The sequence below is a fragment of the Salvia splendens genome, chromosome 4 (assembly GCF_004379255.2).
Source record: "Salvia splendens isolate huo1 chromosome 4, SspV2, whole genome shotgun sequence".
NCBI lineage: Eukaryota > Viridiplantae > Streptophyta > Magnoliopsida > Lamiales > Lamiaceae > Salvia > Salvia splendens.
Window position 1 is genome coordinate 2520693 of NC_056035.1, and position 16168 is coordinate 2536860.

The 16168-nt window shown below is 30.0% G+C and overlaps 1 protein-coding gene across 1 annotated transcript; it reads right to left on the reverse strand.

Annotated features, from left to right (window-relative positions):
• Positions 1-10854: 10854 nt before the first annotated feature.
• On the reverse strand, positions 10855-12400 carry LOC121800186 (probable 2-oxoglutarate-dependent dioxygenase AOP1). Its single transcript, XM_042199777.1, has 3 exons — positions 12024-12400; positions 11364-11694; positions 10855-11132 (listed from the first exon to the last, which is right to left on the reverse strand). The coding sequence occupies exons 1-3, from the start codon at positions 12398-12400 to the stop codon at positions 10884-10886; spliced, it is 957 nt and encodes a 318-aa protein (XP_042055711.1). The 3' UTR covers positions 10855-10883.
• Positions 12401-16168: the final 3768 nt, after the last annotated feature.

The window sequence follows — 16168 nt, forward strand, 5'->3', positions numbered from 1 at the left end:
TTTTATGAATAAAAAGCTAGGTAGCTCTCTTTTTTTTGGAAAACTCAAATGATCTTGATTATTGCTATGCTATAATTTCCATTTTTAGGTCTATTTATAGATCACAGACTGAACTAGTTTGGTGGCTTAATATGCATTAAAAGCTCATAGGTAGCAGGGACGAAACTAGAAATTGAAATGAGCTGGTGCTGAAATTTAACAACAAATTTGGTAAAACACGCGATGCTCTTGAATCTATGTTAGTGACTAGCCTTCTCTAATGGTACTAGTAGTCCGCAATGGTGTGTATAGGATTTTCGATTTGGGAATCCGAAGAACACAGATAGTGATATCTTGATGTCCTAAGAGTCCGCTAATTGAGTTGTTATAATACTGATTTTATATTAATATAGTATTTCATCCATTTGATATTACTTATCCCATTTTGACTCATTTCAAATATTAAAAATGTAAAGAAAAAAGTTAATGTAACGTGCGTCATTTTATATGGAGTATTAACTTATAATAAATTAGGAGTGGAATGTGAGACCTATTTTAAAAATTAGAAAAAGATAAATGAATGTTTTAGCAGACAATCCAAAATTTAAAATATGAGATTGAATAATTATGGACAAAAATTAATAAATAAATTGATTAATACAATAATATATTATTATACAAATAAAAATAAAACTTTAAGTAGTACTATTTGATTTTGAAACGTTTTTATAGATAGAATAACAAATATTAATTTATTCCTAAACTAATAGACTATTAATGACTTAAACGCACTCAAGTCTTCTTTATTAGTACTACTCATTTTTCCACCATTAAATTATGAGTAGTGATAATTAACAAAATTGTATATACGAATTGATGGTATTTTTGTCATTTTCTATCATATGCAAAAATTAAGGAACTTACCTATTTTAATTGTACTTTAGTTTTACATTATAACCCCTCATGTTAATTCAAGAATGAATATAATACTTTTAACCAAAACTCAAAAAGAATAAACATATATTTTTTTCTAACAATAATGTTTTATTTTCAGAATTTCAAACAAATATTTTACATTATGTTTTTTCTAGCTTTACCCAAAAAAACGGAAACAGGTTAAAAGAAATACAAAAAACAAAATAAAAAAAGATAGTGAATATAGTGATAATAAATTAAATTAATTTTACTAATCAAATTTAAAATTTAAAAATAATATGATAATAAATTATATTATAAAATTATTTTTATATTAATTTTGCTAGTGCATTATAGTTTACCCTTTCTTTCAATTACTTAACGTTTTTCATCCATAAAACAATTTAGTAGTATAAATTAATTTTTCATCAATTTTTTTTAATTATCCTTATATTCTAATAACTAATTAAATTATATCATTTTAAATTTGGATCTCTCATGTACATTATATTTTATTTCATTTTTTTCAATTACTTTAAATTTTGTGATTTGGAATATAATTTGAAGCTTGGTATGACAAATATTTTATGTATAGTATAGCACATGGAGAAATATAAAAAAAATCAATACATGATCATTTATACTATTGTTGAAAATTGAAATTATATTAATGAAGTAATTATCTAATACTATATGTTTTGAAAATATTAGTTGCTAATACACTTGAAGAATATGTCACTGACATAGGTGGACGTTGAGTGCGACGACCTTCTATCATCGAATTACCTCTTATATTATCATTTGATGCACTATAAAATATAACAAAATAGTATTAATATAAAATAATTTTATAATATGAGTCTAAAATTTATTTTCAATATACTGTATCAAAATATATCTAGTAGTTATACGTATAAAGGATATGACACATGTTAGGTGCCACATGTTGCTATCATCGGACCATCCCCGTTGTGATATTTTTTAATGAACTACAAAATTAATTATGGAATTAATATTTAAATAATTCAGTAGTTAAAATATTGAAAATATAGTGATTTATCGTATAATTTCAAATTTTCATGATATTATCAATTTATTCACCAATAGCTATGTATTAGAAGATTGTATTATATGTGCTTGAGTCCAACAATCTACCATCATCGAATGACCTATATTATATGATTAATTAATATTTATAGCAATGTCATACATCTACATAAAATCATTCAATATTTATAGTTTCTCAATTACATAAGATTTCAATATATGATATCTTATCAATGTATGTATATTACTCTATATAAAATAAAGAAGTATTAGAAAAAAATTCTTTGAAAAATATAAAAAATGTTTATGGCAAATTATATAGTATATTAAAGAAGTTAAATGGCACGTTTTTTTATTTATTTTGTAAACTAATAATTTATTCCCCTTTGAAAGATCAACTAATGTAAATACTTACAAAATTAAAAGTTGAAATAAATAGTAAAATACCAATGGTTTTAAAAATATATATGACATAATAAAATAGAATTTACAAATAAAAGAGTATTTAGCTTAATTTTTACTTTGTAGAAAAAGGAACAATATATTTATCTTCAAATCATTGTGATAGTTTAAATAAAATGAATAAATACTTATTCATTAAAATTCTTATTAAGGTGAATATATTTAATAATAAATTAAATTATTACATATTATTTAAACTTCATATAAATAAGAATAGGGTTAAATTAGTCATAGATATATGTAATTAATGATGCTTCCAAATCAATTAAATTAGTCTTATCCAAATTTAAATTTGAAATGTATTTTGTTTATACAATTTCTGTTAATTTATCTTTAATCTTAAATTATACTTTTGGGTTGAAAATATATCCATGTAAATACATTGGATTTAATTTAACTAATCAAAATTTAGGTGCTTAAATAAAACAAAATTTATTGCCGGCTAAAAAACTGAGTTAACCTATGCCGCTTTTTAAATTATCCTATTTTCCTAAACTCACAAAACAAAAAAAATGGTGATAAACGTGAACTCTATTCCCAAGGTCATAATCATCTCCCCTCTCCCGTCTCCCCTCTCTTTCTCCATCATCTTCTTTCATCAATTGCTTCAATCCCTATAAAATAAAGCGTATAAACATTGTAACCGAATCTACGTGGATGACACTGGCCAAGCCCCCGCTTCTCTATAAAATAAAGCATAAAAACATTGTAACCGAATCTATGCGAATGGCACTAGCCAAGCCCCCGCTGAAGCGGCGGCTTGGCCTAGGCTATATTCGTCCCTGTTTGATAGGGATGGGTAAGCATGAATACTTGTCAACATAGATCGGAATTACAACAACCAATTCTATACTACTTTAATAATTTATACTTTAATTTTAATCTTGTTTAAATTACATTCCCTCAAATAATTTATATTATTGGAAAATCATCCATTACTACAATTAAAATTATAGGAATATAAATGATTTAATTCTATAAATAAATTTTTTTAATTTATTGTAAAAAAATTATTTAAAATTACATGATTTTTTTACAAAAGTATTTGATAAACAGTAATTTTCTCCTAGGTTGGTCAAATCAATCAAAGGGAGCTTCATGCTTACACAACTCATTTTTATGAGTAAAAACCTAGGTAGCCTCTTCTTGTAGGAAAACTCAAATGATTTTGGTTGTGGTTATGGTATAATTTCCATTTTATAGGGTTGTTTATAGATCTTGGTTGTGGCTATGCTATGTTCGGTTTGTAAGATTGTATCCAAGATTAAATTTGTAGTATGTTTGTTTCATGAGATTCAATCCTACGACTTAATCCTAGATGGATCTTGAGATAATTAGTCATAGCTAACCCCTACGACTAAAATAATCTCACAACTCAATTCTAAGTTATATCTTGGTATTATTTTATCTTGAAAACCAAACAATTGGCGGTTTAATTATTTATTAAAAAGCTCATTTATTAGGGATGGGTAAGCATGAATACTTGTTAAGATAGTACGAACCGAACCAACCTAATCCAATCCAATACACGCTCAAATATGACCCACAACAACTAACTCTATACTACTTCTACTACTATTTTAATTATTTATACTTTAATTTTAATCCTTTTAAAATTATATTCACTCAAATTATTTATATAATTTTCAAAAGCTCTTTGCAATTGACTTTTTTTTAAATAATTATAGGAAGATAAATTTGAATATACATATTTAATATTCCATCTGTCTTATATAAAAAGCCCACTTCTATATTTGGTGACTTTTTTCTCTAATGAAGTGGGGTTCATTCTCCACTAATACTCCAATCACTTTATCTCCCAATTTCTCTCATATTTTACAAATTTTGCATCAACCCATGTCATCCCAAAAGTGTCTACTTTTATGGGACGAAAGGAGTAATATTTAACGTGATTAAATAATCATCTAATATATATATATGAAATAAAATTAAAATTAGAAAATTATAGGAATATAAGATTTAATTCTCAAATAAAATAATTTTTAATTTGGAGTACTACAATTTAATAAAAAAACTTTCAAAAATACATTTAAAAAAATTGATAAAATAATAATTTAATTTATAGGTTACCCAACCTAGCTTGGGCTAGATTGAGTCAAAATTTATAGAAAGAAAATGCAGCCCAATCTAGCCTACTTTAGTCATGGGCTTGAGTCTAGAATGGTCTGGCCATGCGCCGCCAATTGACAACTCCTAAATTTGTGGACCACTTTTACTTTTCAGCTACCTTTTGTCCTTACACTTTTATCAGACTTTGGGCGGATCTGGCAGTTCATTAGCTAGTTCTATCGGAGATCCGTTTATGTCCATGTCTACCTATTTTTAGTAAACTTTCACTTTTCACATGCACTAGAGTCGTACCAACCCACCTTTCACGTACCTAGCCTGATTTCTATATGAGAACTTCTTACCAGTTAGTAGAGTACATGTCCACCCTTAGTTTGTGTCCAGATAGAACCTCAACCCAAGCGTGGTAGAAAACCAACCCCTTCCATATTATCACCACAATCTTTGTGGGATTCGACCATTGCTCTCACTATATTAGCCAGTAGATGTGGGTTGAGGAAATTGTTGATACCAGGTCTTAGGACTTCGTGCTAACGACACAACTAGGTTGGGAATGACCACTTGATCAGTTGAATACAAGAGCCTGCACAAACCTTCTCTTTCATAAATCAATTTAAAATTAGGTTTAATCGTGTAATATCAAGTTTTAATCGTATAATATTGTGTTCAGGTCATTCTCGTGTCGTATCAACCCATATTATATCGTATCGTTAACGGGTTTGTTGTGAAGAAATTCCGCCCCTCCAGAAAACATTTCTCGATCCGTCACCAAATTCAAGGATCTAATTGGAGTATTGCAGCAATCATTACTACTCCCTCCGTTCCATGTCAATACAGTCATTTTTCTATATTGGGAAGTTCTAAGTTAATTGAGTCATTTCTATTTTTGGCAAAAATTAATTCCCCTTTCAAATTTATTCTCTCTTACTTTATTCTCTCTTACTTTTTTCACCAACCATTTAACACACTATTCTTAAACTCCGTGCCGAAAATAAATGCTTCTATTAACAAGGAACGGAGGGAGTACTAGACAGAAATATAAGTATAAACTTAATTCCATTGGTTTATTAATTATATAATTTTCTTTATTATCATATCTATATCAAGCTATAGAAACATCTATAATTTGAACGGTGGTGGTGTCATTGCTTGTTATATTAAAGCGTGGAAAACTAATTAGCTAATTTTCCAATAGAATAATAATATAGTATTGATCTTGGGTTCAAATTGCATGTGCACATGTAATTTTCATCTCATGTGATCCAATGTAGAATTTTGCAGCTTAAATGGCGGTGTTGTGATTCCACTGATTGTGGCATCAATAATGGAACATTATATTTTGTGATTAAATTGTTTCATATTTATTATGTTTCTAATTTCATTTAATTAGTTTATTGTCTCATATATATCAATGTTAAAAAATATCGTAATCCATGTATCCATAAATATGGGTGTGATACTAGTTTAAAAGTAAAAATAGAGTTATACATATAGGAGGAGGCTTTTCTAATTAATAGTGATTCTTTTAAAAATAAATGAAACTATGAAGTATATTACTCTTTTTGTTGATCAAGCTATTTCGTTTTTGAAGCAAAGAACCTTTTCATATTTATTTTTACAAAATATCAAAAACTAAATAATGTTGAAAATAATTTTTTAGAGGATAGAGAGTTGGAGAGTAAGAGGATGTATTTCAACAGTATGAATGAATACAAATTCCAAATATATACTATCTATCTAATATGTGGTTCGACTCTTCTTTTGTGATCCAGGAAAGAACCAACAAAGAAAACCCGAAAATGAGCTTATCTATCACATTTATGTGAAGCATCAGAAGCTTCATTATTATAGCAGTAAATTACCAAGAAATTAAACACCCAAACAAGCAGACATCTAAGCTGATAATCATGGAATTTAGGCTTCACAATATTCCTTGAGAGGATCTGGCGAAGCCCTACCAGCATTTGTGGTGGTAAAATTAATGAACTTATAGTAATCAAAAGGCTTGTAGAGCAAAGGGTGATCTTCATTCACCAACTCTTCCGGAGTCTTAATCACGCACCCTTCTTTCGCAACCGTAAACAATCCAAATGTTGAGGTTATTATTATATGTTTCACAATGGTACCTACAATAAGAAATAAAAATAAACTAGGATCTAGTCCTAGGGGTTAGTAAAATCCACACTCACACACACAAGAAGGGGAGATTTTAGTAAGAACTCACTTCCCAATGGGTAATCCCGCCGCCAATTCACTCACCAATGTCACTCGGAACAAGGCTTAGAATATAGTGAGGGCTAGGTTCACTCACTCTCAATATCCAACTTCCTAAATGCAAGTGCTAAGACAAATCAATCAAGGTATACACATATTCAATATAACCAAGCAAGTAAAGCCAATCAAGCATGTGAAAGTAAGGTTCAATGCCTAAGGAAGCTAACAAACAAACTTAGTTGAGCTGAAAATTTATGTAACTCTTGGCTGATCTTTAGGAATTTTTTTGATATGGCTACCCAGCCCAAAATTGATTAAACTTAGTAGATAACAAGATTAAAGGGTTAGAATGAGGGAAAAAATATCCCCAATATAGTAGGTTTTCGAGAAGACCCTCGATTTTACGTTTTCCCCAAATCTGTCAAACTAGGGCACAAAACAGGGCAGCAACTTCACACATTAATTTGGCCCATCAAATGATGGAATTTTTTGCTGAGATTTTTCAAGAAAATAGTTCATATATCAAGGTTCATGCACACCAAAAATCAGCTCAATCCTACAACAATTGACCAATAAACAAGCAAAGGCTAAAACAAAAGAAATAAGGAAAAACAAGGAAAATGAAATTTCATAGAGGTTTAAAATCAAACACTTGGTAGGCACCTAGGCTCTAGATACCAAATGATAATGTTCCTTGTGAGGGAATCCTTCCATGTGCCCAAGAAATACCCAAACTAGTGTTTGATTCCAATTTTTAGTTAAGATAAACAAAGATAAGTTGAGCTAGCCACAAAAACTAGGCTCAAAATGGATTTTGATGTAGAGAAAAGAGGTGAGAAGAAAGTGTAAAGAGGGAGGAATCCTCTTTGGGAACCTATGACCTCCCTCAAAAAGATGAAGGCAATCCTAGGCTACTTTCACCCAAAGCAAATACTCCATTGGCTCCACATTCATGACTACACAACCATAAATGCATACCTATACTTGATCTAGTCTATTAAACATAAACCAAGCAACCTAACATGTAGAAATTTAGATAAAAATCTCACAAGGGAGATGCTCTCAAAGGAGTCTTCATAATTTCATTCATCCAAGTCTCCAACTAAAGTCTTACAAAATGGTATTTATACCTAGGGATGGAATCCCAAGACAAAGGGTTAAAACATAAGAAATTCGGCTACAAAAGTTGAATCGCCCGGCCGAGCGTTTTGGACATGTGAAATCGCCCGGTCGGGCGAATTCTTTGGACTCGCCGCGGCTTTGTCAAACGCCCGGTCGGGCGTTTTGGGAGGGTGAGTTCGCCCGACCGGGCGAACTCTCTGGAATGTGGACGACACTCAGCGCACAAACGCCCGATCAGGCGTTTTGGAGGGGTGGATTCGCCCGACCGGGCGTTCCATCTGCCTCCTCCATTGCTCTCTCGATGAAGCTTGAAACGCCCTCCCAAAGCTTTTGTCTCATAGATCTCGTGACGGGCCTTCCGGGCAGCTTAAGGGGAGTCGTGCTCGGGCCAGCCCGGGCCTTGGACCTCTCGTTCGGATCAAAGATTGTATCCAAGATTAAATTTGTAGTATGTTTGTTTCATAAGATTCAATCCTACAACTTAATTCTATATGTATCTTGAGATAATTAGTCATAGCTAACCCCTACGACTAAAATAATCTCACAACTCAATTCTAAGTTATATCTTAGTATTATTTTATCTTGGAAACCAAACAATTGGCGGTTTAATTATTTATTAAAAAGCTCATTTATTAGGGATGGGTAAGCATGAATACTTGTTAAGATAGTACGGACCGAACTAACCTAATCCAATCCAATACACGCTCAAATATGACCCACAACAACTAACTCTATACTACTACTACTATTTTAATTATTTATACTTTAATTTTAATCCTTTTAAAATAATATTCACTCAAATTATTTATATATTTTTTAAAAGCTCTTTGCAATTGACTTTTTTTTAAATAGTTATAGGAAGATAAATTTGAATATACATATTTAATGTTCCATCTGTCTCATATAAAAACTCCACTTCTATATTTAGTGACTTTTTTCTCTAATGAAGTGGGGTTCATTCTCCACTAATAGTCCAATCACTTTATCTCCCAATTTCTTTCATATTTTACCAATTTTGCATCAACCCATGTCATCCCAAATGTGTCAAATTTTATGGGACGAAAGGAGTAATATTTAACGTGATTCAATAATCATCTAATAAATATATATGAAATAAAATTAAAATTAGAATATTATAGGAATATAAGATTTAATTCTCAAATAAAATAATTTTTAATTTGGAGTACTACAATTTAATACAAAAAATTTCAAAAATACATTTAAAAAAAATTGATAAAATAATAATTTAATTTATGGGTTACCCAACCTAGCTTGGACTAGATTGAGTCTAAATTTATAGAAAGAAAATGCAGCCCAATCTAGCCTACTTTAGTCATGGGCCTGGGTCTAAATTTGTGGACCACTTTTACTTTTCAGCTACCTTTTGTCCTTCCCTTTTTGTCAGACTTTTGGCGGATCTGGCAGTTCATCAGCTAGTTCGGTCGGAGATCCGTTTATGTCCATGTCTACCTATTTTTAGTAAACATCCACTTTTCACATGCACTAGAGTCGTACCAACCCACCTTTCACGTGCCTAGCCTGATTTCGCTATGAGAACATCTTACCAGTCAGTAGAGTACATGTCCACCCTTAGTTTGTGTCTAGAAAGAACCTTAACCCAAGCGTGGTAGCTAACCAACCCCTTCCATATTATCACCACAATCTCTGTGGGATTCGATCCTTGCTCTCACTATACTAGCCAGTAGATGTGGGTTGAGGAAATTGTTGATACTAGGTTTTAGGTCGTCGTCCAAACGACACAACTAGGTTGGGAATCATCTCCTGATCAATTGAATACACGAGCCTGCACAAACCTTCTCTTTCATAAATCAATTTAAAATTAGGTTTAATCGTGTAATATCAAGTTTTAATCGTATAATATTGTGTTCATGTCATTCTCGTGTCGTATCAGCCCATATTATATCGTGTCGTTAACGGGTTTGGGCCGTATTCAGATTTGAAGGTAGCAGGTCGAGTTAGAGAAGATATCAAAAGACGTACATAAGATAAAGCGCTACAAAAAACAGTTAAATTACCGACGCAATTTTCCATCGGTAAATCTCAATTTTCACGACAGAATAAATTCTATCAGTATATTTTTCCGTTTGTAAACATCACGTCGGTAATATTTACCGACAGAATAACTTCCGTCGGTTTATTTGTCCGACGGATTCCCCGACCGAATGCTTCTGTCGGTAATATTAATTATATAATTTTCTTTATTATCATATCTATATCAAGCTATAGAAACATCTATAATTTGAACGGTGGTGGTGTCATTGCTTGTTATATTAAAGCGTGGAAAACTAATCAGCTAATTTTCCAATAGAATAATAATATAGTATTGATCTTGGGTTCAAATTGCATGTGCACATGTAATTTTCATCTCATGTGATCCAATGTAGAATTTTGCAGCTTAAATGGCGGTGTTGTGATTCCACTGATTGTGGCATCAATAATGGAACATTATAATTTGTGATTAAATTGTTTCATGTTTATTATGTTTCTAATTTCATTTAATTAATTTATTGTCTCATATATATCAATGTTAAAGAATATCTTAATCCACGTATCCATATATATGGGTGTGATACTAGCTTAAAAGTAAAAATAGAGTTATATATATAGGATGAGGTTTTTCTAATTAATTGTGATTCTTTTAAAAATAAATGAAACATTAAAATATGAAGTATATTATTCTTTTTGGTGATCAAGCTATTTCTTTTTTAAAGCAAAGAACCTTTTCATATTTATTTTTACAAAATATCAAAAACTAAATAATGTTGAAAATAATTTTTTAGAGGATAGAGAGTTGGAGAGTAAAAGGATGTATTTCGACATTATGAATGAATACAAATTCCAAATATATACTATCTATCTAATATGTGGTTCGACTCTTCTTTTGCGATCCGGGAAAGAACCAACAAAGAAAACCCGGAAATGAGCTTATCTATCACATTTATGTGAAGCATCAGAAGCTTCTATTATTATAGTAGTAAATTAACAAGAAATTAAACACCCAAACAAGCAGACATCTAAGCTGATAATCATGGAATTTAGGCTCCACAATATTCCTTGAGAGGATCTGGCGAAGCCCTACCAGCATCTGTGGTGGTAAAATTAATGAACTTATAGTAATCAAAAGGCTTGTAGAGCAAAGGGTGATCTTCATTCACCAACTCTTCCGGAGTCTTAATCACGCACCCTTCTTTCGCAACCGTAAACAATCCGATAGTGTATCGAGTTTCATCCCCGCTAACCACTACCCTGTGGAATGGATCATGCAGTCGCCCGTTTGTCCATGCCTGTAAATGATGCGTACCGGTGAAGTAAAATACGAGATTCATTACAAATGAATAGGCCAATAAATTATTAAAAAAATTATGATCTCCATTCATGAAAAAATAGTCTCAACTGTAGATGACGTGTATTTTAATGAGAAATTAGTGAAATGAAGGATATACATGTCTTGATTACGCTGTAAAAAAATGGAAAAATAAGATTATTTTTTGTAAACGAGGATAGTAGTAACATACACGGAGAGTGGTCCCGACCATGACAATGATTGAATCGAGTGATGTTGGATCTGCAGGGATCCAAGTTTTTCCATCTTTGGAAAGAATCTGCAAACCGTTAACATGATTGAGTTGATGCAATATGGTCATGATGTTCTTGTCTGTATGGGAATGTAATCCGAGTGTTGAGTGAGGCGTTCGAGGCGCTTCGTACTTCTGGACACGACAGACGTAATATGTGGAGTTGATGTGTTCGTCTATGTATTTTTCCAGTCCAAGACTCTCCAACACCATCCGCCTCACAATCTTGTCCAGTTTAGACAGTTTCTCACAGTATAATAGTATATCTTTGCTGTTACAATAGTATAATCAAGAAGGAAATAATATGTCTTAATGCACAATTTTTTTAGTCAAAATTTAATGTTAGATGAAAACTTAAAATATAATACACCCCAATTGATGTTTGCAAATAAACACAAACAATATTCAACAATAATTAATGTAAAAAAGGAACTATGTAGAACACTAGTACATAACTATCATAAGAGAAACTATTATATGAATCTCAATAGTCAATTCATCAAAAGATTAGCAACATTAACCTTTTTAGTAGATCCACATGTATTAAAAATGGTCATCAAGATGGTAATATTAATAAATTAAACAAAAAAGGGATTAAACCTGAAAGTGGGATTGCCTTGATCAGGCCACATGAGGTTGGCGAAGGTGTCGACTACGTGAGGCGAGAGGGCGCCATCAATGACTATACTTTCTACGAGTGCATCGGAATCGTTTCGGTTAACATAGCTATGGAAAGGTATGTGTGGATTTTTGTTAAGTAGTTTGGTGGCTAAAGGGAGATCGAAAAGTTGCCGAATCCCATCACCAACTGATTTCCTCAACTCAAGAGGAATAAGGTTAATGTATGTAGCTTCAAAACCCCCATATTCTTGAAGGGCTTCTCGAATTTGGATTTCGGTTGATTCCCACCTTGAAGAATCATTTTCTCCTAGGTTGCTTAAATCAATCAAAGGGAGCTTCGTGCTAACACAATTCATTTTTATGAATAAAAAGCTAGGTAGCTCTCTTTTTTTTGGAAAACTCAAATGATCTTGATTATTGCTATGCTATAATTTCCATTTTTAGGTCTATTTATAGATCACAGACTGAACTAGTTTGGTGGCTTAATATGCATTAAAAGCTCATTAGGTAGCAGAGACGAAACTAGAAATTGAAATGAGCTGGTGCTGAAATTTAACAACAAATTTGGTAAAACACTCGATGCTCTTGAATCTATGTTAGTGACTAGCCTTCTCTAATGGTACTAGTAGTCCGCAATGGTGTGTATAGGATTTTTGATTTGGGAATCCGAAGAACACAGATAGTGATATCTTGATGTCCTAAGAGTCCGCTAATTGAGTTGTTATAATACTGATTTTATATTAATATAGTATTTCTTCCATTTGATATTACTTATCCCATTTTGACTCATTTCAAATATTAAAAATGTAAAGAAAAAAGTTAATGTAACGTGCGTCATTTTATATGGAGTATTAACTTATAATAAATTAGGAGTGGAATGTGAGACCTATTTTAAAAATTAGAAAAAGATAAATGAATGTTTTAGCAGACAATCCAAAATTTAAAATATGAGACTGAATAATTATGGACAAAAATTAATAAATAAATTGATTAATACAATAATATATTATTATACAAATAAAAATAAAACTTTAAGTAGTACTATTTGATTTTTAAACGTTTTTATAGATAGAATAACAAATATTAATTTATTCCTAAACTAATAGACTATTAATGACTTAAACGCACTCAAGTCTTCTTTATTAGTACTACTCATTTTTCCACCATTAAATTATGAGTAATGATAATTAACAAAATTGTATATACGAATTGATGGTATTTTTGTCATTTTCTATCATATGCAAAAATTAAGGAACTTACCTATTTTAATTGTACTTTAGTTTTACATTATAACCCCTCATGTTAATTCAAGAATGAATATAATACTTTTAACCAAAACTCAAAAAGAATAAACATATATTTTTTTGTAACAATAATGTTTTATTTTCAGAATTTCAAACAAATATTTTACATTATATTTTTTCTAGCTTTAACAAAAAAACGGAAACAGGTTAAAAGAAATACAAAAAACAAAATAAAAAAAGATAGTGAATATAGTGATAATAAATTAAATTAATTTTACTAATCAAATTTAAAATTTAAAAATAATATGATAATAAATTATATTATAAAATTATTTTTATATTAATTTTGCTAGTGCATTATATTTTACCCTTTCACTTGAAGAATATGTCACTGACATAGGTGGACGTCGAGTGCGACGACCTTCTATCATCGAATTACCTCTTATATTATCATTTGATGAACTATAAAATATAACAAAATAGTATTAATGATAAAATAAATTTATAATATGAGTCTAAAACTTATTTTCAATATACTGTATCAATATATCTAGTACTTATACGTATAAAGGATATGACACATGTTAGGTGCCACATGTTGCTATCATCGGACCATCCCTATTATGATATTTTTTAATGCACTACAAAATTAATTATGGAATTAATATTAAAATAATTCAGTAGTTAAAATATTGAAAATATAGTGATTTATTGTACAATTTCAATTTTTCATGATCTTATCAATTTATTCACCAATAGCTATACATTAGAAGATTGTATTATATGTTCTTGAGTCCAACAATCTACCATCATCGAATGACCTATATTATATGATTAATTAATATTTATAGCAATGTCATACATCCACATAAATCATTCAATATTTATAGTTTCTTATTACATAAGATTTCAATATATGATATCTTATCAATGTATGTATATTACTCTATATAAAATAAAGAAGTATTAGAAAAAAATTCTTTGAAAAATATAAAAAATGTTTATGACAAATTATATAGTATATTAAAGAAGTTAAATGGCACGTTTTTTTATTTATTTTGTAAACTAATAATTTATTCCCCTTTGAAAGATCAACTAATGTAAATACTTACAAAATTAAAAGTTGAAATAAATAGTAAAATACCAATGGTTTTAAAAATATATATGACATAATAAAATAGAATTTACAAATAAAAGAGTATTTAGCTTAATTTTTACTTTGTAGAAAAAGGAACAATATATTTATCTTCACATCATTGTGATAGTTTAAATAAAATGAATAAATACTTATTCATTAAAATACTTATTAAGGTGAATATATTTAATAATAAATTAAATTATTACATATTATTTAAACTACATATAAATAAGAATAGGGTTAAATTAGTCATAGATATATGTAATTAATGATGCTTCCAAATCAATTAAATTAGTCTTATCCAAATTTAAATTTGAAATGTATTTTGTTTATACAATTTCTGTTAATTTATCTTTAATCTTAAATTATACTTTTGGGTTGAAAATATATCCATGTAAATACATTGGATTTAATTTAACTAATCAAAATTTGGGTGCTTAAATAAAACAAAATTTATTGCCGGCTAAAAAACTGAGTTAACCTATGCCGGTTTTTAAATTATCCTATTTTCCTAAACTCACAAAACAAAAAAATGGTGATAAACGTGAACTCTATTCCCAAGGTCATAATCATCTCCCCTCTCCCGTCTCCCCTCTCTTTCTCCATCATCTTCTTTCATCAATTGCTTCAATCCCTACAAAATAAAGCGTAAAAACATTGTAACCGAATCTACGTGGATGACACTGGCCAAGCCCCCGCTTCTCTATAAAATAAAGCATAAAACATTGTAACCGAATCTATGCGGATGGCACTAGCCAAGCCCCCGCTGAAGCCGCGGCTTGGCCTAGGCTATATTCGTCCCTGTTTGATAGGGATGGGTAAGCATGAATACTTGTCAACATAGATCGGAATTACAACAACCAATTCTATACGACTTTAATAATTTATACTTTAATTTTAATCTTGTTTAAATTACATTCCCTCAAATAATTTATATTATTGGAAAATCATCCATTACTACAATTAAAATTATAGGAATATAAATGAGTTAATTCTATAAATAAATTTTTTTAATTTATTGTAAAAAAATTATTTAAAATTACATGATTTTTTTACAAAAATATTTGATAAACAGTAATTTTCTCCTAGGTTGGTCAAATCAATCAAAGGGAGCTTCATGCTTACAGAACTCATTTTTATGAGTAAAAACCTAGGTAGCCTCTTCTTGTAGGAAAACTCAAATGATTTTGGTTGTGGTTATGGTATAATTTCCATTTTATAGGGTTGTTTATAGATCTTGGTTGTGGCTATGCTCTGTTCGGTTTGCAAGATTGTATCCAAGATTAAATTTGTAGTATGTTTGTTTCATGAGATTCAATCCTACAACTTAATCCTAGATGGATCTTGAGATAATTAGTCATAGCTAACCCCTACGACTAAAATAATCTCACAACTCAATTCTAAGTTATATCTTGGTAATATTTTATCTTGGAAGCCAAACAATTGGCGGTTTAATTATTTATTAAAAAGCTCATTTATTAGGGATGGGTAAGCATGAATATTTGTTAAGATAGTACGGACCAAACTAATCTAATCCAATCCAATACACGCTCAAATATGGCCCACAACAACTAACTCTATACTTCTACTACTATTTTAATTATTTATACTTTAATTTTAATCCTTTTAAAATTATATTCACTCAAATTATTTATATATTTTTCAAAATCTCTTTGCAACTTTTTTAAAAAATAATAATAGGAAGATAAATTTGAATATACATATTTAATGTTCCATCTGTC